Genomic DNA, 26,644 nt, shown 5'->3' with positions numbered 1-26,644 from the left:
AATTAAATATATTAATCAAGAAATATTACAAACTAGGACAATAACGTTTTCGATGGCTTTCCATAGGACGAATGTGTTTCTACTATTAAAGCTTAATTTCTGAGGAGATCCTATTTACCCCTCTTTTTCTTTGTTTCAATAGCAACAATGGTGGAACCCTTGTTTAGGGGAGTAATCCCGGGAAGCCAATAAATTAATTGTCCAGTCCCTTTACCTGAGGTGATAGGATAAGTTACATGCTTTACTGTTTATTTATTAACGCAAACTCCTTAATTAACACCTCGAGTTATCTTATATACATTATGCTTTAATATTTCTTACTTCAATAAAACCTTCCCTGTATTTTCTGTCTCCTTAATGTTCGGAAAGTAAAGTTGGTTATACTCCTATCCGTTAATATTTTCTCCCACTATTTTATTTATGGTTTACGGCACCAAGGTTTGTTCCCTCTTCATAGTGCACAGTGGGAAGTTAATTTGTACATTTGGATATAGTGATTCTTTACCCTTCCCTCTTCCTGTATGGTAGAGTTGGTATTTTTTTCCCCTTTGCATAATGATAAAACTGGTGACGCTTTTCATCACACAATCATATACAAAGTAATAGATCCCCTCCATCCTGAACATGTATTTTTATATCATTTTTATTTTTATATTTTTTATCTTTTGGAGTTATAATCTATTTTACTCTTTCTCTTCCAGTGTGGTTAAAGGCGAATAATGTTCTATGTATATTTCTCTATTATTTTCTTAATTTAAATCATATAATTAAGCATAATATATACAAATTACGAAAATTACAAGTAATTGTAATTAAGAAATAATTACATACTATTATCTGTATGAAAAATCGATAGCGTTCAATTGGTTTAAAGTGAAATTTACTTTGTCCTCGCTTAACATTAATGAATTAAAGAGAAAGTTTATGATTTTACTTAGACTTATGGCTGAAGAAAAAATAATTGTATTCGCGGTACAAGAAACTCACCCCAAGGATAACAACATGGCTACTTTTAACAACTTTATAATGTATAGTTCTAGTACCACTTCGAACAATTGGTCAGGGGTTACCTTCCTAATAAGTAAGAGAATACGTAAATATGTAGATAATAAATTTGTATCCATTTCTGAAAGATGTGGTTTGCCATGCCTGAACACCAGTTTTAAAAGGACAATTTTAATAAACGTCTATGCCTTGCCTAGCAGAAGAGGCTCCCTTTCTTAGATAACCTTGAAAACATCGTCAACCATAATTTGATAATTCTTAGCGACTTGAATACTAGGATTGGGAAGGAGGACTCCTTTTGGTAATGCATTTATTTCATAATTTAACAGTGATGATAATAGGAAGATCCTGGAGATGTGTAGGAGTATAATTAAAATTGAGAACCCCTTCTTCTCTCACAATGAAAACAATACTCAAACCTATAGAAGGAATAGCATCATATCACAAATTAAATTCTTTATCTCAAACATTCATGGTTGGTTTGGATGTGAAAGTAACGAATATAAATTTTCCGATCATAAATTAATCAGAGCAAGCATCACTATAAGGAATTTATGGAGAAACTCTCAACGGCTCTCTACCCCTAACCAGTCTAGATACCTTCTCTGGACAAGAAATGCAAAGTACCTATAACGACTGGAAGTAAAGCTCTAGTTAGATCGAAATTTAAGTGACATCGGAGTGGTTTTGTAGAGGAATGCTGGTTGTCCTTCAAAAACAATTTATTTAGAGCCTGCAAGATCTCCCCAATATTGACAATTCTTCTATGTGACACGTGGTTATTCGAAATACTGTTCACATAATAGCGGAACTTAAGTTACACGAAAGACGCGATGGCAACGTCAGGACTACAATCCATAGACTCCTTAGGACGGACAGAAGAATTTATATTCCAAAAAAAGCTTTCGAGATAGGTAATATGAGGGAAAATAGAATATTTGACGCCCACAAAAAGCTCAAATACTTCTAAAAAGCTAAAGTGTACACTCCCATAGATAAGGCTAGAAAACAATAAATTGATTACTGACCTAGATGAACTGATGGTGTTGTGATCATTATATGGGTATCCTTAATTCTAGGAGGCCAACCTCTAACTTTTCATTGGCCGAAATAGCTGCCGCCATAAATAAACTTAGGAATAATTAATCTCCTGGTACTGATAACATTACTGGGGAACATATGAAAACCACCCCCTAAGTGATTTCTCAGCTCTTAATTGTTTAATAAAATATGGCTCAATGGGACGAGCCAGCGGATTGGAATATGACTACCTTCTACAACTTCCCTAAAGTTACTAATCCAACCAAATTCAAGGATCACAGAGTCATCGCTCTTACCTCTATTGCATCAAAGGTTTTTATAGACCTTTTAAAAAACCGAATTCTCTATTCTACACCTAACCTTTTATCCAAATATATTTGCGCTTACCGTCTAACAAGAAATATAAACGAACCAATTTTAGCTTTGAAGATTATAATGCAGAAATGCGACAAATATAAATTACCCTCTTACTTTATTTTTATTGCTTTTAAACGCGTTTTCGATAATGTTAGTCATGATTCGCTGTGGAAGATCAGAGCATAATGCGCATTGACATTAGTATCATAAGGACATTAAGGGAGTCTTTTTGCCTCTTTCAAAATCTACAATAAAGTTTATGGATCCTTCAGAATTAAAAAGGGGGTTAAACAAGGGTGTGCTCCGTTGATGTTTAATATAGTCATGAACAAAATTATAATAGATATGCTGGGAACTGCGAATCTTTTAGAACTAAGGTCCAATCAGTAGTGTTTCTTGGAGAATCTGGTGATTAAGTTATGCGGATGACATATATGATCACAAAAAATTTGGAAGAAACCCAAAATTTAATTTTTACTAAATTTATTCAGTCTTAAAGTTGGTCTGGATATAAAATTTGATAAAACAGTGATAATACCCTCCCACCCTCTATGGATAACTTGGTAGTATGGGGCAAGATGGTCACGGTGGTGAATTCCTATAAATATCTTGGTGTAACTACTGACAATAGAGGCATTAAAAATCCGTATACAAAATGCTAGGGCATCTTTTTACAGATTTTTAAATGTGGAAAGCTAGAGAGCTATCTATTTTTACTAGATTTCGAATTTTCAATTCAACCATCATTCTAATTCTCCACTATGGTGAAGACATATGGTAGATTACAAAGACTGAGACCAAAAAGTTATTGACTTTTATAAATAAATGTCTAAAAATAATAAACGGCTTCTTCTACTCTAATATTATCTTGAATGCTAAATTTATAGTCATTTTTGAGTTGATGATTTAAAAAAGATTAATTCAATTTTAAAAAAATCTTCAAATTTATTTTTAAAATTTAAGAAAATTTGTAAAAGCAATAGAAATTAACCTAAAATAAACATAATAATTGTTGTAATTATATGCTGTTGTAATGAAATATTTATAATAAATGGGCATGATTAAAAAGATATCTTTATATGTAGTCTATATATATATTGATTAAAATATGCTTTATAATATATAATCCTCAAAGTAGGATGAATAAAAAGAAATAAGCATGAAAACTAGACAAATACAATCAACTAAAATTCTCTTAGTAAAAAAATATAAAGTTGTTAACATATCCAGATTTGTTAATATAAATATATTGGTCAAATTTTTTCATCATAAAACCAATGAATTTTATATGGTTTTATTAAAATTTTTTGGCATTTGAAGTGGAACCAACACAAATAATATCATAAATAATAAAAGCATCATCATCTAAAGATAAGGTATCTTTTTTGACAAATCCAGAACTCCGCCATAATATTGTCTTTTAAATTCTGAACATGTACCCATGCATTATTTGTCAAATATGATTTTATTATTTCTTGCATATCATTTTTTATAATATGAATGTCATCAAAATCAATTTCCTTTGCCTGGGCAAAGCATAAATGTGTTTTTATCTAGATAATATAAAATATAAATATTAAAATAAATTATTTTTCCTATCTAGATCATGATGTTTATGATCCTTTATAAATTGCACAATTACTAAATATGGTGCAATGATCGCATCAAGCTTGTATCTTACTGTAAAGTTAAATGTGCATTCTTTTCTAAAACTGAATGTCTTTCTTACTCCAGATCATCTTGACCTCTTTTTTAAAGAATATTTGCAAACATAAATTATTCTTTGATATTTATGTTTCATTAATTCACTACTACATGGATGTTTCAATAATTCTGATTTATAAATGGATATATTTCTTAAGTTTTCATTTTCATATACAACTATTGACTTTTTTAAATCGTCCATAGAATTAAATGTGGCATGTAGATATAATGCTATTTATCTTTATAAAACATAAATTATAAGTTAAAAATAATAATTATCTATTTTTTGATGAATTTCTTTGCAACTTTAGATATGGCCCAATATGATAAACAAAAATTATATAACTAAGTGACAACTGAAATTTTATAGTTCATATATAATAGAGTGCTTTTATTTTTTATAAAATATAAATTATAATAAATAATATTTACCTATTTTTTGATGAATTTCTGTTGATAAAAATAGGACATTTTTTCTTGGCGGGAAGGAAAAAAAAGGTTACATACATCCTATGCGTAAATTATAATGGAAAATAAATGTTCAAATATCGAGTGTGAAATTATTAAATTTCGTTAATATATCTTCGTAACTTTTTATCGACTCGGAAAATGCGTATAAATAAGAAAAAAGCCATTTGGCGTAAGTCTATCATCTCCCATTAAATAGGGTAAGCTTAAAATATGAGAATTGATAAATAGATTGGAAAATTTGATACTTTATAATTTAGTAGAGCATAAAAAGTATAGATATGTGACATCTTGGAAAGAAAACAAGATTTTTATAGAAAGAGGAAAATTATGGAAGTTTTCATCTAGATATCAATAGATATTATGAAAACAGATCATTTTACCACATTATATTTACCATAAATATGGGGGGGGGGGGGGATTTCCTACCCACATGGTTAAAAAGATATATAACATTAAATATGAATAGTAGAACACTTCTGTTCCATACGTTTATATCAGTCTGAATTGGCAGTATTTAATTTAAATTGGGCAGTAAAAAATATAATTTAGCAAGTTTTATATTGATTTTGTAATAAGCCAGTTGAATTCTTATAGTAAGCATTAAATACTTTAGTAAAATAATTTTATCAAATAGAGGGGACCAGGTTGAATTGCAAATTTCCTATTTCGCCACAGAAATTATAAACTTTCTTTTTATTATTTAAAACCTCAAATCTTCGATGGAATTTGAATTTTGATTTAATTAAAGTAGTGCTTGGGTCAAAAAATGGTATGAATGTATAAATCAGGGCCAAAATAAAAAATATAGGCTGGCCATTATCATTATTTAGGCTTATAATAATATTTTGCTTAATATCACATAGACTAGGTATCCAATTCGTTCATTTTATAAATATTGTTTTGTTTAATTTTCACCAAACCTGGATAAGGTCATAACATTATACATTATATTAGTTGGGGTTAATTAATAATAATCTAAAAATTTGGTTAGGTTTAATATTAATCACAAGTTATTATTCATAAATTTGTTTAACAATTTTATTTGGGAAATTTTTATTTGGAAAAATTTTACAGTAATTTTTTTTATTTTCTCAAAAATTTGAAATATTTTTTTTGGGTATTTTTTTTTCTCCTTTGTTAATTTTCTAAAAATAATTTAATATTTTAAAGGATCTAAAAAACGGGAAAATTTTTTCCGGAGAAATATTTTCTGTGGCAACCTTTTTTCCGGAGATTAATCTTCCTGCGAGTTTTTTGTCCGGGGATTTATTTTCCTAGATTCAATTATTGGATCTATAAAGTTTCTGCTGTAATTGACCGTTTAATTATCATATCCATTTTCATTAAGATTGTTATAATTTGAAAAAGTATTAAATTTGAAGATTTATCAATATTTAATTTACTCCTTCTATTTGTCAGTCATTATAGTTGAATCAGTATGGCCTGCTTACTGATCATACCCAAAAGGGTCTCTTTATCTCTTTTTTCAGTTTAGCAAAAAAAAATTTTCCATCATTCCTTGATATCCCACCTACAACCCAAATGGCATTCGATTTTAAAATCTTCCCTGTATTTTTCCTTTTAAAAATATGGGATTCATCTATTTCATCACATGCAAATGCCCCCCCCCCCCATATTTTACAAAAGAGATGGTCTGTGTATGGCAGCAAATTTTCTAAATTTTGCATACCTAAAAAAATTTATCGACAAATTTTATAGATATATATTGCCATTTTCCAATTTGTGCCAACCCTATTAACAAAAAAAATATTATACGTTAATTAATATTTATTAATTAAAAAATCTTCAACTAATGGCCACAAAAATTTTTAAATAACGAAAATTACGCGAATTCCATGAAAAAAATATGTAATTCTTAAAACTTTTGAGTAATGAAACTTAGAATTATTCAGAGTTGTTAAAGTATCTAGATATAAAAATATGGTATCTGTATCTAGGTAGATTTTTGATTAAAGTATCGATATCTGTATCTAGATATTATTTTAGAGGAATCTGTATCTGTTTTTATATACTTTTAAAGATACATTTTGATATATACTTTTATTTAAAGCCTTTTATATTATAAATAAATATTGAATGTAAAATTTATTTTATTTCATATGAGCATATAACTTAATATTAAAATATATATTAAAAAATTATATATATATGTAAAATATTAAAACTTATATATAAAAAAGAATATATAAATATTAATTATTATGTCCGAGTTATCAATAACAAGCAAATTCTGATATTACAATCCATCTCAAGGAATTTGCCATTTTTAATTGCAATGGAATTGGTATTTTATTTTAATATTAATTATTATATTAATTTTTCAGATTAACATTGAGGACGAAAATGACGACATTCCGTGACCAATTTATAGACCATATTTTAAAATAATATCTAAAAATAACAAATCTCTGTTAGTAAAATGTTTGCCATGTCTACCAAAAAATATACAAATTTCAGTTAGCATTACCACAACTTGCAACATTGTAGCATATAAGGGTAAAGATACTAAATAAATGTTTACAATTTTAATTTTAAATTTCAAGAGAAAACATCAAACACTCCTAATCCAAATAAATAAGGGGAAGGAGAAAAAATCTATTAAAGAAAATATTGGACTAGGCTCATCGTCCATTGATTTTTTTTCCAAGAGATCTCAGACTTTAACCCAAACCACTTTAGATGATTTAATACCTGATTTTGTTATAGATAGCATTCAGCCATTTTCAGTTGTTGAAAAATCATTTATAAAAATGATCAAAACATGCTCCACAAAAAAATATAATTTGCAGACAGACAGTGGTTGCTAAAATTTCCCGAAGATGGGAGAATGAAAAGAAAGAAATCATTAAAAGTCTAATAGAACCATCGTTAATATGCACAACAGCAGATTGTTGGAGTGCCTATCGCCGGTATAGCTAACATTTAAATTTGTATAATAATATAATTACAAAAAAATTATTTGAGCAGCTTTAAGAAATGTTAATTTTTAGTTCATACATAGGAGTCACTGCACACTATATGGATCCAACAAGTTTGGAAAGAAAAAATGTAGCGTTGGCTTGTAAAAGAATGACTGGTTAAAATAGCAAAATATTTACAAGATATAGCAAAGGATTATTGCATACAAAATAAAATCTCAAAGACCATTACTGATAATGCCAAAAACTTTATTAAGTCTTTTAGGTTTATTTTTATTATAAATATAAACATAATATTACTTATTTATGATAGAGTTTTCAAGCCAATTGAAAATATTAGTGAATCCATGAATGATCTGGAAGATGAAGAAACAGTTGCACCAATATAAATATCAGGTCTTTATACTACTGCTCAGGATTTTGAAATATCAGAATCATATATTTTACCTAATCATCAATCTTGTGTCAGTCACACATTTAATCTTGTTGCAACTGTAGATGCAAATAGAGCCTTGCAGTGTAAACAATATCAGAGGGTTAAACTATAATTTTAATTATAATATTTAATATTTTATTCCTTAGATATATAGCACAACATTGTCTAAATGCCAAAATATATGGAATAGACAAAATAAATCACAAAATTCAGCTGAGATTATAAAAAACAATATTGGCGATATTTTATATGTCCCAATATAACTAGATGGAACTCCACTTATAATGCTTTACAATTAATGTCAGAAGTTATTAAGACTAAATTTGAAAAATTGGACAAGATTTGCGATGGAATAAAATTACTTAGATTTTTATCTAATGAATGTGATTTTATTCATGAATATTGTTTAGTAAGTTATAAATAAAATTTGTATATACAGCATTATTTTAAATTAGCTAATGAGCCGGTAGCAAGCTCACTTGATATCCTGCAGGGAGATAAATATATGTTCTGAGCTTATTAATGTGCTACTATTTCCCAGCTCATTATTAAATTGAAAAATTTTAAACAAATGAACCTAAAATTTTGTTTACTACTCTTAAATGCCTTACTTAAAGGGGTTGAAGTTAGGTAAATTAGTAATAAATTAATCATTTAATAATTCTAGGTTTATTGGGACAATTTTTGAAGATGAAAATATTTTGGCAACTATGCTTCATCCTTTTTTTAAACTAGATTGGACATGGTTGCAATGAAAATTTTAATAAAAAAAAATAATTAATACAAAGATTAGTTGAGGAATTATCAAAGTCTTCAAATGAGTGCAAATTAACCTGTGAAAAAAAATCAATAATTTAATATGCGATTTTTTTCAGTATCCCACAGCAGGAGATATGTTTGTTAATGATTTAAATTCTGATAATCAACAAATTTTAAATAGTTTTTACAAAAATGAAAGCCGTTAGTATTTTTAAACAATATCCTGATATAAAAATGCCTTCCAGGGCCCCTGTTGACTTTTTAGTATAGCTAAAAATGTCTTTACAGATAAACGAAAATGTCTTAATGACCAAAATTTTGAAAATATTTTATTACTGAAATCTAATAATTATTTATAATCATTTAATCATATATTATATTATTTTATTAATGATATATAATAATTATTTATATTAATCATATATTATATTAATATCTAAAAATCATTATTTTAGTTATATTTTGATAAATGTGATATCGAGTTAATAAATTTTTTAGATCATTTCATGAATTTTCACAATAGAATCCTAATTTAGGTTTATTCATCTAAGAGTATAATAAAAAATGTATCTGTATCTAGATAACTTTTTAGAAGCTGTATCTAGATAAATTTTAGACTATGTATCTGTATCTAGATCCATTTAAAAAGTATCTTTTAACAACTCTGGAATTATTACATCAAAAAATTCCCATCATTATCCTCATGATCGCATATTTTTATTTTTTTTTAATAAAAAAGAAATTTAAAAAAAATATTAAAAATTTCCTCTAGTTTTAGTAACTTACCCAATTTATAAAAAAAATAAAAACAAAACCAATCCCTTATTTTTCTGCATTATTTTTAATGTATACAAAGATGGGGTAATTAATACACCATGACATTTATAATCTTGGTAATAAAAAAACTTGAAGATATTTTGGCCTGATTTTTATAGTATTTTAATATTTTGCTATAAGGACTATATCTACTAAATTTCAAGATTCATTAAATATTTCCAATTTGGAGCTTGGGGTAGTTTACTTTTTTAATGATATATATATTTTTTTTAACTTATGTAATTATAATCATTCAACATTGAATTAATAAAATATATAATAAAATTTGCATTTTAAATTTTTTTTGGTGATAATATTATAATTAAAGGAAGGTCTTTCATGATCAATTATTTGAGTGACCCACTCTATAAAGACTTATTTTTTTATGCTCCCTCATAAAGCAATCTCTTAAATTTTTCCATGACGATTTGGCCATCTCAACTGCAAATGAAAAATATTTCAAATTAATATACTCTTTAATTACCTGTTTAAATATTGTTTTCATCTGATATTACTCCATATATAACATATTTATTTATATTGTAAAATATATATATATAACATTATTATTTTAATAGCATTTCAAAAATTCACTTGCAAATTTTCTATTTCGGCCATATCATAATTATGTCGCTTTGAAAATAACAAAATGTTTTGTAATTTGATTTCTAAGTTTAATGCGACAATTGTAGCGGGAATGTCGTGTCGCGTCAGCTCACTATGAATAGTCATTGTTCAGGATCTTGAGTATCCTTAGGGTGGAGATTTATGTTTTCTTTATCAATCACTAAGTTGTGTAACAGTGCACAAGTTTTTATAATTCATTCACTATTGGTAACATTAACTTACTTTTATAAGGTTTCATAATATAATATTTGAGTATATACCTCCATCTGATTCACTGTCATAATGTCCCAGCAATTACTATATATCTACCTTTACCATCCAATAATGCTTGTAATATCATGGAGAAATAGTGTTTATAATTGTAATATATTCTCCCAGATTTAGGAGGATTTTTAATCTCAATGTGCTTGCCAAAGTGACTTCTCAAATTGATCAGCAATTATTTTGAAGTCATTTAAATTGGTTCCATGTCAATTCAGCGAAACATTTATAGCAAAACTTTTATCGCGAATGTCGTTTATCGCGAATGTCCTTTATCGCGAATGAATATTATAGCGAAACTTTTATCGCGAATCAACATTAGCGAATACTTTTCCGCAAAAACAATATAGCGAAACAAATATCGTGAATTTTTTACAGCGAAACCTTTAAAGCGAATACATTAGCGCGAAATTTTTATCGCGAATCAATAATCGCAAAAATTTTATAGCGAAGTCAATATCGCGAAATATAAATCTCAAAGACAATATAGCGAAAACTATTTCGCGAAATATAACGCGGAGTATTATTTTATATTTATTTTTATTAAAATAATTTATTTTATTTATATATAATGTTAATATTTTATTTATCAACAAATAAACATATTATATGATATATATTTTTCATTTATATTATTATATTATGAAATGTAAATGGATTTCTTTTATTTGATATTTTTTTAATAAAAAAAATGATATGCTAATATTGGGTATCCCGTCTTTACAGAGAATCTTTTATAGAGAAGCAAATATAGAGACCTTTATAGAGAAAACAATTGTAGAGAATGTCTTTTATAAAGAATATCGTTTATAGAGAATTTCATTTACAGAGAATGATTTTGTAGAGAATCTCGTTTATAGAGAATGATTTTGTAGAGAATCTCGTTTATAGAGAATGATTTTATAGAGAATATTTTTGCAGAGAATTGTTTTACAGAGAATTGTTTTACAGATAATTGTTTTAGTGCGAATTATTTTATAGGGAAGGATTAATAATTTTATATTGAAGAATTTTACAGAGAATGATTTTATAGAAAATGAATAATTTTAGAAATAAATTTTCTCAAATATGACCATTCACCATCTAATTCTTTTTTTTTGGCACTTATTAAACCAGATTTAATCTGATATAATTTTTTAAAATATATTTAAGGATATTTATTTGGAAAATCTACTCAATAAGAGGCTAAGGATATTTAATCTGGAAAATCTACTCAATAAGAGGCTAAGGATATTTAATCTGGAAAATCTACTCAATAAGAGGCTTTGAGATTTTTTTTAATTACAATGTAGAATATTTTATTATTATATATATTTGATGCGAAATATTAAATATATTTAGAAAAGGAAAACATCAAAGTAGGCTTAAGAAAAATTTCCAAAAAAGCAATGTCCTACACCATCACTTGGAAAGCAATAAGATAAGTTGGAAAATTAAGTTTTCACAAAAATAAAGAATTACTAAATTAGTAACAATCTTAATAACTTAACATTTTTATATGCATTTTTCTATTAGTGCTTTGCTTTAACTAGTAGAGTAGCAATTTTTTAAAAAAACTATTAGCAACAAAGCCAGCCTTACGCCAATTATTTTAGAAAATTTTGTCAATATTTAGTTGCTTTGTGCATTATTTTAATCTGCATGGCCCGGCCCCGATTTTTTAAAAATATATTATATATTTTTGCCTAGATAATAATGGTGATTTAAAATATTTGGTTTTAAAATATATGGCCTGGCCCGGGTTTTTAAAAAAAAAGCTTTTTTGACCCGGCCCGTGTATTTAAAAAAATAAAATTTTAGGCTCGGCCCGGGTATATTTAAAAAATTAAAATACAGCCCAGTCCGTGTATCCGGGCCGGATTTAAAAGGCCTGTAGGTCTCTGATTTATAGTGCGCGTTTCTAATTTCCCTGATAAATCTGATTTTACCAAATCTATTCCGAAGTGAATCTACCCTGGGAATTTCATACGATTTCGCCAAAATTTTTTGTATTTAATAATTTATAATAAAAATCTATATAATTTAGTAAAAATTAAGGTAAGGGCGATAGTTTGATGGGTATTTTGTTCTATTTTTTGCATTTTAAATCATAAATTGAGCGCGTTTTATTAAATTTTAAATCTGATTTTGCCGAAAATGCATTCCAATATGTGTAGAATACCCACCCTATAAATTTCAGAAGATTTTATATTGAACTTCTGAAGAAACTTTAATTTATATTAATCTGAAATTTATAAGTAATGTTAGTAGCCTAAAAATCAGCTAAACCTAATTTGGCTTAACAGAAAAATCGCCTAAAATTAATTAGACAAAATGTAGGGACTGGGAGCTAGGCTAATCGCCCGTCTGCGTTATGCAACACTAAGCCTAGCCTTTATTAAAATTATTTTATAAATTTATTATGTAACGATATATGACGAGTGATTAACCGAGCTCCTTAGCGGATGCCTAATTTTTGACTATTCGTTTTCGCCTATTTTTATGCTAAGCCTAATTATGCTTAGCCGATTTTTTGGCCTAAAAACTTGGCTAACCGTTTTGGAATTGCCTAAAATTAACCGATTGCGCAACATTAAGGGTGGGTATGTTACACTTATTCAGGTGCATTTCTTGCAAAATCAGATTTTTAAATTTAAAAAACGCACTCAATTAATGATTTTAAATGCAAATAACAACAAAAAATAAAACAATACCCATCAACCTATCGCCTTACCAAAATTAAGTTAAGATCACTAGAGTACTGTCTAATATTCACATGGTAGGAGGGAACACTAGGGGGTGGTTGGATCAATTTCTGTCGAAATCATCATAGGTCCGAAAATAATTGTATCTGAATTTACAAAATACAAAATGATAAACTCTTACCTAAAAATTATATATCGACAAAAATAATACACCTTTTTCTCTAAATTGATTTTAGTAAAATGAAAATTTCTTATTACAAGCCGTAAACTCCTTATCAGTTTAGAGAAAGATGAATCAAAAAGTTTAGAATGTTTTTTATAGGTTTTTTTCACTTGTTTAACATAACGGAATTCCAAATCAAACTACTTCTTTTAATTTCAATGTCTAACTTGAATTATAACCCCTTACCCTGTGGTAAAAGGTTCTGTTTAACATTGTTTGAATGGTTAAGTGTCCTTTTATTATTGGTAGATAGATCTGGTTATAAGCAAGTATAATTATCATTAATATTTAAATTTCTTCGTATCATTAGGACTAATTATTTATTCAAACTTATCTGTTGAAAGGGGGGGGGGGGGTGTTTTTTCAAATCCCGCATAAAATTTTTGAACTCTATAATTGTCCCATATATAATATTTCTCTATAAAATCATGATCTACAAATAATTCTCTACAAAATAATTTGTACTACAATATAATTCTCCACAAAATAATTCTCTATAAAAGTAATTCTCTTTAAAATCATTCTCTATAAACAACATTCTCTATAAAATTATTCTCTTTGAAGTCATTCTCTATAAAGGACATTCTCTATAAAATAATTCTCTTTAAAATCATTCTCTATAAATTACATTCTCTATAAAACCATTCTCTATAAACGGCATTCTCGGTATCGGTCCGATTCATTTTTCTTTCTTTTGTCTCCTTCTACAAGAAACTCATTTGAAAGAAACGGAAGTAAGAAATCTCTTAGAATACACCTTATACTGCAGCTCGAATGCTAAACATGTTTGGGCAGGTGTAGCAATCTTAATCCATAACAAACTAATTAAATATGTAAGCTTTAATCCAATTTCCAGTCGCATTTGCTGCCTTACCTTAAATATTGGTTACAAGAAAATTCACCTGTTCAATATTTTTCCCCACATAATAATAAAGTTTTTTTACAAAGAGCTGGAAAATTTCTTAAAAGAACTACCTCATCGAGATAGTATCATATTAGCTGGCGATTTCAATGCCTCGGTCGGGAAGCCTAACAATTCTACCTGCCTCGGGAACGCCACTCTAATACAAAGTAATAACACTAATGGCAAAAAACTAATAGAAATCTGTGAACACTTCAATTTGAAAATAGAAAATACCTTCTTCAATCATCCTAACCATCACACCATGACCTACAAAAGCCCATCTTTTGGCACTACCTCACAAATTGATTTCTTTGTAATTTCCAACAATATATTTAAGTGGGTGAAGGACATCAAAGTCGTAAGCAAACTGAACTTCACCTTATTTACGGACCATTACCCACTAGGATGCGAGCTAAGGATAAAAAATAGCATTTTTCCAAACCGAAATCAACATAGCCACCTTAACTCTACACATTTCATAATGAGGAAAAACTTGGCACAGCTGAATGATCCGGTTATAAAGGAAGAGTTCATCACCAATCTAACAACTTGGAGAAACACCCAAAATGGCATGATCAATAAAAATATAACTTGGAAGGATATGAAACTAAGTTTATCAAGCTGTATGAATTCATGCTTAAGACCACGAATTAAACGTAAAGAATGGCTATCCCCTTCAACAATACAGATAATTAAAAACTTAACAACAAATATCTCCTATAACCATATACTAAACACCACAGAAGGTACATAACTCACTGCATAAGAACAGATAAAAGATATTTTATTGCCAACTTATCTAGATCCATTCAATATAGCTTTGACAACAATAATATTTACAAGGCTTTCCAATCTCTTAAGTTACTCACTACCTTTAAATCCAATCCTCTACCAAGATTACACATTGAAAATAATAAAATTATAACGGACCCCAGGGAACAATTAGCGATATGGACAGACCATTACATGAACCTTTACAGAACAAGGTGGCCTAAACCATTATGTTACTATCCTTTCCAACCACCTAATAGGAACCTGAACAGAATAGATATAATCAATGCCATTAAAAGACTAAAAACCCATAAAGCAGCCGGAATCGATGGGATTTTTGCGGAACTTTGGAAGATAGATGCTGATTTAAGTGCTAGTCTACTGCTTCCCCTCTTTAATGAGATATGGAATACTGGCAATTTCCCAGAGGAATGGATGACCTCGATAATACTTAATTTCCCTAAAAATAAGAACCCGACCAGCCTTGGGATTACAGAGGAATTGCACTGATCCCAGTTACCCTAAAAATGTTCACGTATATTATAGCCGTCAGGATTAAACCAATCATGGATAGAAACCTCTCAAACGCCATCACATCATATAGGAAGGGCAGGAACACGACGGAACTAACCATGGCGCTTAAGGTTATTCTGGAGAAAGCTAAAATGCATAAGTCCCCAATATTTGCCCTAATATTGATCTAAGTCAAGCCTTTGACTCCATCATACAGCATAAGATCTGGCCCTTACTGAGGAGATAGGAATAGATAAACATCTGATTTCGCCTATAAAAATAATATACGATAATCATAACGTGATACCACAACATCTGAACTTAAAATCACAACCATTTAGGGCCAACAGAGGACTGAAACAAGGATTCATTTTATCACCTATGCTATTTAATGTAATAATGAACGATATTCTGAATAAATCCTTCAAACAAGAACATGCTCTTAACCCTCGATATCTGAATCAACAATATGATAATAACATACACAACTCTCTAAATTTTCTATGCTATGCCGATGATGTATGCATATTAGCTAACTCTGAGTACAAATTAAGAAACTTGCTGTCATTGTTTGTCAAAAATTGCTTTGGATACGGACTGAAAGTCAACTACTCAAAGACAAAGTTAATTGCATCCAATATCCTTCTATATAACAGCGACCCCTTTAACTTTGAGGATAATGTGATAGAAACGGTCTCGGATTTTAAGTACCTAGGAACCAGAATAATGCCATTAGGCACCACCATTTTGGAAACTAAGTCGTGGACCAACAAGGCCCGATCCCGATATCATCAGCTAACTAAATTATGGTCGTCCAACCAGTTATCTACGAACCTAAAAATAAGACTCTTTAAATCCCTAATTCTACCCATCTTAACATACGGTTTGGAAACATGGCAGGACACTAAAAGCAACATCAACACATCCCAGACCTTCATAAACAAGTGCTTAAGAAGAATCACTAAAACTTACTATCCATACAACACCCCAAACACAACTCTCTGGAACAGGTGTGACATCCTACCTATCAAACGACTCATTCCTCTGAGGAGATTAGAATTACTCGGCCACTGCTTAAGACATTCACGAGAGAATATGATATTTTCGCCTTGAAGTGGACCCCGGATTATGATAGGCAAAGAACCCCCAAATACTATTGGCTGGCAAAATGTCTGAAGGACATAGACTTGATCAATCTTACGTTTATAGATTTTCTTGCACTCAGCAAAAACAAGAAACATTTAAAGGAACATCTACAATACATGCTTAAATATGGTTTAAACTAGAGCAGGAATCGTGGAAGTATCAGACTATTTCTCGCTGCCTTATTTCCAATCTCTTATCCCTAGTCTAATGACAACTTATGTTTTGGCGCAATTGGAATTATGGTTTAAATAAAAAGAGATGAGATAAGTATAATTATTATTTTATTTTTTTTTCTAAATTTCCCCCTCCCCTTTATAACACCCTTTTTCCTTTCCCTACTGGATAAACGATTTTTGACGAAGTCAATGATAATCTAAAACCATGAATATTAATAATGATAACGATCTCCAGGCTCAATATAATAATGATAATAGTGAATAACATGGATTCCGAGCATCGCTTGCTTAATACAGACAAGGATCTATGGGGATACTTTTTGACTTAGAATGACAAATGATTGAGGATAAAAGAAGGAATAAATCAGACGAAGACAATAAGCTCTTTAGGACAAGGGACTTCAGGAAGTGAGATTACAATTACAGAGAAGTTGAATACCTCAGGAATAGGACATGTTATATAGACATTGCGTTAGCTTCCAAGGATATACTTACCAAACATTAAGAATTTTTTTCCCATCTCTTAAATCTAACCAGGCGTCAGGTACATTATTATTGATATTAGCTACAATTCTTAACACTATCTTGCCGGTAACGGAACTAATAGATCCCCTCTTTCTTACTCCTCTCTTCTTTACTATGCTAGCTGACTACATAGTGGTACCGTCCACTATAATAAAACGGGTATACATCATGTTTAGGATGTATATACTAGTGAATATACATGGTGCACGCTACAACTCCTATTTCTGGCATGGTAATGAATGAATGAATGAATATCGGCGCTTGGAATCGGAATCCTTCTCGCATCCTTATATTTATAGGGTAGACATAAATAAAGCCAAGAAAATTCTAAAATTATAAATACAGTACCTCAAGGCAATGGTAATTGGTTTTAATTAATATTTACATACACATTTTTGTAGAAAATTCTAAAATTAAGACGAAACCAAGCTAATATTAAATATAAATACAGTACCTCAAGGCAAAGGTAATTGGTTTTAATTAATATTTACATAAACATTTTTGTAGAAAATTAAAACCTCAAAAGCTATTTACATACCATTTTTGTAGAAAATTATAAAATAAAGACTAAACCTCAATAGCTATTTACATACTATTTTTGTAGAAAATTATAAAATAAAGACTAAACCTCAAAAGCTATTTATATAGCATTTTTGAAAATTATAAAATAAAGACTAAACCTCAAAAGCTATTTACATACCATTTTTGTAGAAAATTATAAAATAAAGACTAAACTTCAAAAATTTACATACCATTTTTGTAGAAAATTATAAAATAAAGACTAAACCTCAAAAGCTATTTATATACCATTTTGTAGAAAATTATAAAATAAAGACTAAACCTTAAAAGCTAATATCAAATATAAATACAGTACCTCAAGGCAAAGGTAATTGGTTTTAATTACTATTTATTAGTATTAGTAAGATTCTATCTTAGTATTAGTAAGATTCTATCTTAGTATTAGCAAGAATCTATCTTAGTATTATCAAGATTCTATCTTAGTATTAGCAAGATTCTATATTATTAGAAAATATTTTTCTGAACAAGGCCAAGGTAATTGGTTTTAATGATGTATGGCAAATTTTTTTTTCTAAAATTTATCATATATCTTTTATAATTTTAACAGCATTTGAACACATGGATAAAATTAGGAATATTTATATTTTCTAAGAAATAGAACATTAGAAGAACAATAATTATGGTAAATTATTTATATTTTCTAATAGATATTTTATATTTATAACAATCTTTTAGAATTTTTTAAATAATGATACCTACATATAGAAAGTCAAGTTATTATAAAAATAAAATATATTTTACCTCTATTTCTCCAACCTGTCTCGGGAGAGGTTACACAGTAAATAACCTATTTACTGAAACAGCAGCATGCAACGGTAAATTATTTAATATATAAGATGTGATTTATTGTTTTCTAGATATTTGCAAATATTTGAGTGGAAGAAGAGAAAGTATTTTACAAAATTATTTTTAAATTTTATTATAAATATTTAATCAAATTTTTCATAATATATTTTTCCTTAAGTCATGACATTAGTGCCTCCTTTGATAAATCCTCGACAAGAAGTTGGAGACAGTGATGTGGGGAATTTTGGGAACTTGTTGGAGTAAAGTCAAATGTTCAATCCTCCACAAGATGTTGGAGACAGTGATATGGGGATTTCTGGGAACTTGTTGGAAGAAAGTCAAATGTTCAATCCTCCACAAGAAGTTGGAGACAGTGATGTGGGGATAATTTGTACTTTAAGTTTATTCATAATTGCATAATGCTCTTCTTTAGATTTATCAGGATGGTGGTGAATATGTTTCAATGTAAATTTCATTTTATTACAAATATATTCAATTGTTTTTTAGATATTTTTATTATTAATTGTAAATAATGCTAACATATAAAAATTGAATTTATTATTCTTTGGGAAAGTAAAATTATATTGGAAGTTCTATATTTATATTGAGAATGAATGGTGTTATATTTGTGAGGAAAAGATTGGTGAAATGGATTACATCTTTTCCATCTATGAAATTTTTTTCTGCATATTAATTAAGTTGTAGTTTTTTTTAATGTCATATTACTATTTATTATTTATTATATTTTAATAAAGGATATTTTAAATTTTATTGTCATTTGAGAAAATCCATAATTTATAAAATTTGTAACATAAAATTTTATTATTCAAATTTTTTTGTATCATGTCCATCTAAACAAGTATAAGGAAGGAGATAATTGATAAAAGAAATACAAAATTTAAATTTTGAATCCTTATTTTATTCAAATAATCATTTTTGATTATATATTGCTGATTTTTATAACTAAAACAATTGATTAGTCCATCTAAACAAGTATAAAGAAGGAGATAATTGATAAAAGAAATACAAAATTTAAATTTTGAATCCTTATTTTATTCAAATAATCATTTTTGATTATATATTGCTGATTTTTATAACTAAAACAATTGATTAATTTATTATTAGACTTTTATATGTCTTGGTCAATCATAGGTTTTATTTAAATAGATTAATAAATTAATCCGGTAACCAACAGATGTTCAACCCTAAGTATGATCAGAATAAAAATTATAAAATCTGCCTTCTAAAATATAAATATTTATATATTAATTTGTGCTGTAAAGTAATGTAAAAAAAAGTAACGTTGTTACCTTGAACTTTATTCATAAAAATATCTATTTCAGAGGTGATTATAAGCAGTGAATATTATATATTTCAAATCTTACAATTATTATTTTGTTTATGAATTTTTTTTTAAATTTACAGGTAAGAAATAATTATAATTTTAATAAATGATATATAGAAAAATAAGTTATATTATTCAAATGAAACAATATGTTCTCCAAGAGAAAATTAGGCAAGTCTCATCTCTCTTTTAAAAAATATCAATACTTAAATTTTTCAAAATATTTTGTTTTTGTATGGTATCTACGATTTTTTTTGAGAGCGTATGTCTGATTCCTCCATTGGCCGATTTGTCCAGGTCGACGGTTATTTCCATCATCATCTTTTCAAAATATTTTGTATGGTATCTACGATTTTTTTTGGGAGTGTATGCCTGATTCCTCTATTGGCCGATTTGTCCGTCGACGGCTATTTCCATCATCAACTTTTCAATTAGTTCCCATATCTTAGGCTTTTTGTGGAAAATTTATCATGTTTTCTTTCTTTTCCTGGAAATTATTTTCCTCTTACGATTATTTTTATTCATAATAAAATAGCGGCACCACTATGGGTAGGGTGAAGAGTATTTTTACAGAATAATTTTTTTTTAAAGTTAAAGAATAAAAAAAACATTTTTTTTTTCTATATACAAACAGGCAACGCTGGCATTCCCTTAGTTGTGATGATTTAATGAAACATGTTATCTTATCCATATAAAATTATTTTCTTTGCAAAAATAATTAAAATAAAACACTTGTAATTTAAAAAAAAATTTTAACTTAATTACAACTTGTAATTAAGTTAGTTAAATTACAGGGGATTACTAACTGAATAAAAAAAGTATTGAATATGGTTTGTTAAGGGAGCAAGCTATTATGCCTAGCACTATAGGAATATAATGGCAAAGTATACGAATAATAAGGAGTTAAATAAATAAATATTAAAAAAAGTTGATTGACTTTTGATAAATAAAATAATAAATAAACGGCGATGATTTTGTAAAAAAATAAATATATAAGCGCGAAAAAAAAAGAGAATTATTTTTTTTTATGTACGATTTCATATTTTAAGAAAAGAAAAATAAAGAAATAAAATTGTTTTTCTCTCCCTTTTCTCATTATGTAATACAGTCAAAACCATTGCTTATCGCTAAGTGCAAAGACTTTTAAATGCGAAAAAATCCCGCGATTTTGATAATAATTACTATGGTATAATGTTAAATTACATTTATAATTGCGAATCGGTTAATTGCGAAATATCGGATAACTGCAAAATTTTTCAGGTCCCATTTATATAACAATAACGTTAATTTAATCGGATAAGTGAAAAAATAAAAAAAATTTATCGAAAAAAATTATTTATCATTTTTTTTATTTAACCTTTTTCCATTCATTCATTACCACGCCAGAAATTAATATAAAAATGGTCAAAAAATTATTCCAAACATTAACCCTGAAGCATAAAAAAGAAATATAATTGATAAATTAAACACTACATCAAAAACACAATTAGCATCAAATTACAATTGCCACGTCTCGACAATCTACCGTTTAATAGCGAATAAAGAAAATATATGCTCCAAATTTCTAAGGAATAACCTCCTACAACTAAAAGAGTTAGAATGAGTTGTTACCCAAAGACAGAAGCAGCTTTATTGGTTTGGTTTACCCAAATGCGAAGTAAAAATTGCAGTCTAAATGGGCTTGTGATGTTAGAAAAAGCTATGTTTTTAGCCAAACATTCAATGAAAGTTTTTATAATATATATATATAAATTATAGGCATTCCTACTAGCAGCTGGTTGCAGAGATTTAGGAAAAGACAGAATATAAATTTTCATAATGTTTGCAATGAAAAGGGGAGTGCAGATATTATTAATGCAAATGAATGGAGCAGAAATACACTCCCATCTATGATTAAAGATTATCAAAGGAGTAATATTTACAATTGTGATGAGACAGGACTATACTACCGAGCATTACCAAAGGGCACAATGGAATTTGGAACTCAACCACTGGGCTTCAAACCAGACAAGGAAAAGGCCACAGTTCTATTTATCATAAATGGGGATGGATCTGATAAAAAGTTATATGTTGTAGGGAAATTTAAAAACCCTAGGTGCTTTAAAAATAAAAAATTACCAGTAAAATACTACTCCAATAAAAGCAGCTGGATGACAACTTCAACTTTTGAAGATATTCTTAAAGAATGGGATTCCTCATTAAAGAAGAAAATTTTATTGTTTTGTGACAAGATGCATTGTCACAAAACAAAATTAACATTTTTTAACAGCAAATACAACATCATTAATTCAACCTTTGGACATGGGTGCAATTAGATCCTTTAAATGTCATTATAGAAAGGGTATCATGAGAAAAATGATAACATTGATGGAAGGAAATGACACCACCTTTTTTTATAAAAGATTTACACTTTATGTTAGCCTCTATCTTATAAAATTTGCATGGGGTGAGGTGACAAGTACCACAATCATAAAGTGTTTTATTGAAGCTAAATTTTTTGATAAGTCTATGGCATTTGATTGGAAATCGGAGGATGATATAGCATTAACTGACAACAAAGAAGATGAATTTGATCCCATATTTGAAGAATATGTGTTACACGATGATGATGCTAGCTGCCATGGAATTTTAGATGATCAGGATATTTGTAATCAGATAAGATTAGAGTTGGAAGGTTTAATTACTTAAAATTTAATTAATCTTATTTTTTATAGAAGGTTATGAAAGCTCCGAGAATGACGAAGGGAACCTAAAGATATCTGATCATTTAATTACAAAAAATCAGGCTCTTAATGGTTATTATACTTTTCTTGAATATGGTCATGAACATCTAAGGGATCAAGATTCACTAAGAAAGCTAGAGAATATAATGGAAAAAGAATTATTTACTCCAGAGTCTAGCCAAACTCTTATCACAAAATATTTTTATTAAATCTTACATTACTTTATAATAATTGTGATGCATGTATAATAAAATTAGTTCAAATAAAATCTTATGTTAACAAAGCATTAATAAACTTTCATTCCAGCATGGTCTGTTAATACATTTACATTTATAATATTAGAATTCATAAGATTTGAATAGGCACAGGATTTTAAATCAAATATCATGTGAATGAAAACAAAACACTTAATAAACTTAAATTCTTTTATATTAATCTAATTGTTTCCAGTTTTTTAGGCAAAATATTTTAAAATTTGGCTTTAATAATAAATTAGAATTTAAAAAGTGATAATATATTTGTGTAAAACTATATTTCAGTAAATTTAATGAAGGTAAAATGACAAAAGTAGTTAAAATTAATGGAAATAAATATAAGGGTATTGTAAAGGAAAAAATGTTATTATCTTTCACAAAAGCTTTTTTTTGCTTTAATTCTTACATATCTTAAATAAAAAATGAGATAAAATCAAGTAAACAAATTTAATTGAAATAATTTTATTCAATAAAAAATAATTTATTAACAACTATAATGCTAATACATAAATAATTACAATCATTTTATAATTAAAAGTGTTGTTTTCTTTGTTCCTTTCTGTCTATAATCATGTCTAGATCTAAAGAAAATATAAATATATATATCAAAATATAACACATTACTTTCAAGTGCTTCAGATATTTTAATATTATTTGATTGATCTAAATTAATTGAATACTTTTTATAAAATAATAACTTGATGAATTGACGATAAAAATATAGGATTATTGGTGGGAAGAAAAAAAAGCTATGATCATATGTTTCAACAAATAAGATAAATTTTTAAAATTTAGTTTTTTTATTCGTTACATAACTTATTCAAATTAAAATATATAGTTGGTTAGATTATTGTATTTATTGCAAAGTTTGATGGCTTATATGATTAAAATATATATAGATGATAAATATCTTTATAAAAAACCCAAACTGATTTTTAATAAATAAATTGTTTAATTTTAATCGTATAATTGCGAAAAATCGGATAATTGCGAAATTTTTAAATATTTCGGTCCCAAGCTTTCGCAATTAAACGGTTTTGACTGTATGTGTCCGCTTTAGACTCCAAATATTTAAAAAATAAAAACATTTAATTGTACTATAAAATTATTTATTTTTTATTACTGTTGACATTGAAATAACGATATACACTCTAAAATTATTTTAAAATTACATTTTCTAAGTGTAAGCTATTATGGAATGAAATGGGTGCAATCTTCAAACTCTGCAGCCCATTTTAAGGGAAGCATGGGAAAGAAGGAAATTAATAGATAGTCATATTAAGGATAATTGCATATGACGACTCTTATGACATATCTGAATTAAGAGATTTTCAGATAAAGACAAGTCGTTCAACGCGCGTTTCTTTTTAAGGTAACCGTAACGGGTTCCCTTTTTCAGATGTAACGAGTAACTGTAACGCGTTTCTTTTTTATAGTAACGTTTAGAGCACTAGAAATAATTACAAAATTTTAATATGATATACTGGATTATGTTAACTTTTCAATTTTTAACTATCCACTTAAAGATCTTCATAAATATATACACATTCCACTAACAATGTAAAATTTATTTTAGCTTAGAATCAGATGGGTTCAGAAATTTCAGATTAATCTTTTATACCTAACAATTAACATAAGCCAGATAGTCTACATTCTGTTATTAACAATAATCATTTATATTAATTTATTATTATTGTTAATATGACCGATTAATACTAACCTTTAAATTGTTTTTTTTTATGTTGATATAAATTGATTTTTTTATAAATTGTGTAATTGATTTTTTTTTATATAAATTTTTATATATTAATATGAAAATTGTTATATAAACCTGATTTTTTTAGTTTGATAAAAAAAATGTAAAATTTTAAAATATATTATATAAAATTAAATTAATAATTTAAAATAAAATAAAATAAACAATCTTTATATTAGAAAACTTTATGGTTACATTTTTATATTTAGAAAACTCGTATCATTACATCATTTATCCTAAAAACCTTTATGGTGGCAGAACTTTATTAATTATAAATTAACCAATTATTTTAGCGAATTTAAATACATTCTTCATATATTTTATTTTATATTAGTTTATATATATTTAAGGTTTTTAATAATACTTTATTTATATATTCAAATATTACTTTAGATATATTTAAATATTTTATAATATATTGCATAAATTATCATATAAATATTTTAATTATTTATACTTAAATATTTCTTTATATATAATTTAATATTACCTTATATATATATTTAAATATTACTATATATTTAAATATTACTTTAGATATATTAAATATTTTAAATATTTATATTTAAATATTACTTTAGATATATTAAATATTTTAATTATTATATTTAAATATTACTTTATATATAATTTAATATTACCTTATATATATATTTAAATATTACTTTATATATATATTTAAATATTACTTTAGATATATTTAAATATTTTATAATATATTGCATAAATTATCATATAAATATTTTAATTATTTATATTTAAATATTTCTTTATATATAATTTAATATTACCTTATGCATATATTTAAATATTACTTTATATATATCAATGACATTAATACTATAGACTGCCGATCATAATGCTAAAATCAAATTTGAAGTGACAAAAATTGAAGTGACTGTTGGCCATTTTGTGTTTGTATCTTTTACGAAAGAAGCATATGATAATTTCATAAATTTCAGGTATATTTTTATTATGTTTATATTTATAATATATATATATTCTAATTAAATACCAATTTATTATTTACCTTATATATTATAGTATATATGAATCAAATAAAGGTCACTACTGAATATTTTACTTGAAATATTTCTGCTCTTTATTAACATTTGCAATTTATTATTTAATAATGAATATCTTTTATAAGAATTCAATTTAATATTTTTTAATTACTAAAAGATTTAAAATGGTAGTATATTGCTGAGGAAGCATAATTTCCTTTCATAAGTATGATATCTCAAATTAATTATTCTATTGTAAAAATTACTTATGGCAGATTACAAAAGTGGACCCATGCTGTGAAGAGAGAGAACTTCAATGTAACAAAATATAGTAAATTATGTTCAAAGCATTTTACACCAGATTCATTTATTCCATCTGTTACAAATCATGTTCAATTAAGAGAGGGAGCAATACCATCAATTTTTAATTTTGCATCTTCTAAAAGTAACAAAATAATGAATAATAAATTATAACATGCAGGTTTCCTAGAAGCCAGATTAATTCAAAAATACATGAATATTTTTTTTTATAGAAATCAATTCTAGATTTCTTTTGTATTTTTATAATTTATATCTTTTTTATGTTTTATTTTTGCTTATAATTATGTTATTCCTTAATAAATATAAACTATCCATTTCTAAATATATTTCTTTATTTAAATTTAATTCACTAAAGTATAAAAATCAATAATGTAAATATATATCATGAAAAATACAAATAATATATATTATGTTATATTTACATCAAATAAAATAATTGTATTATTGTAATTAATATGTATCGTGAAAAGAAAATATTAATCTTATAAATCAATATTAAATACAAATAATATATATAT

General features: G+C 27.0%; 1 protein-coding gene and 1 long non-coding RNA gene across 7 annotated transcripts; both read left to right on the top strand.

Moving 5' to 3' along the window:
* The first annotated feature begins 2,235 nt into the window (after positions 1 to 2,235).
* LOC135927817 (uncharacterized) lies at positions 2,236 to 15,508 on the top strand. The gene is made up of 3 exons (XM_065464018.1): positions 2,236 to 2,358; positions 14,259 to 14,893; positions 14,974 to 15,508. Exons 1-3 carry the CDS (start codon positions 2,236 to 2,238, stop codon positions 15,506 to 15,508), a joined length of 1,293 nt encoding a protein of 430 aa, XP_065320090.1.
* Positions 15,509 to 17,445: 1,937 nt separating this feature from the next.
* On the top strand, positions 17,446 to 19,363 carry LOC135931606 (uncharacterized). Of its 6 annotated transcripts, XR_010573098.1 has the most exons (7): positions 17,539 to 17,718; positions 17,760 to 17,824; positions 18,485 to 18,559; positions 18,613 to 18,752; positions 18,795 to 18,827; positions 18,902 to 19,188; positions 19,231 to 19,355. It is a non-coding gene; the product is annotated as an uncharacterized LOC135931606 (long non-coding RNA). The 6 variants fall into 6 exon arrangements; XR_010573101.1 differs by having other exon boundaries at positions 17,446 to 17,718; positions 18,643 to 18,752; positions 18,902 to 19,363; XR_010573097.1 differs by having other exon boundaries at positions 17,453 to 17,718; positions 18,902 to 19,362.
* The last annotated feature ends 7,281 nt before the right edge of the window (positions 19,364 to 26,644 follow it).

Source organism: Gordionus sp. m RMFG-2023, chromosome 1, assembly GCF_954871325.1.
Source record: "Gordionus sp. m RMFG-2023 chromosome 1, tfGorSpeb1-WG-v2, whole genome shotgun sequence".
NCBI lineage: Eukaryota > Metazoa > Nematomorpha > Gordioida > Chordodea > Parachordodidae > Gordionus > Gordionus sp. m RMFG-2023.
Note: the sequence above shows the minus strand (reverse complement) of the source record. Positions and strands in the feature narration are given on the sequence as shown.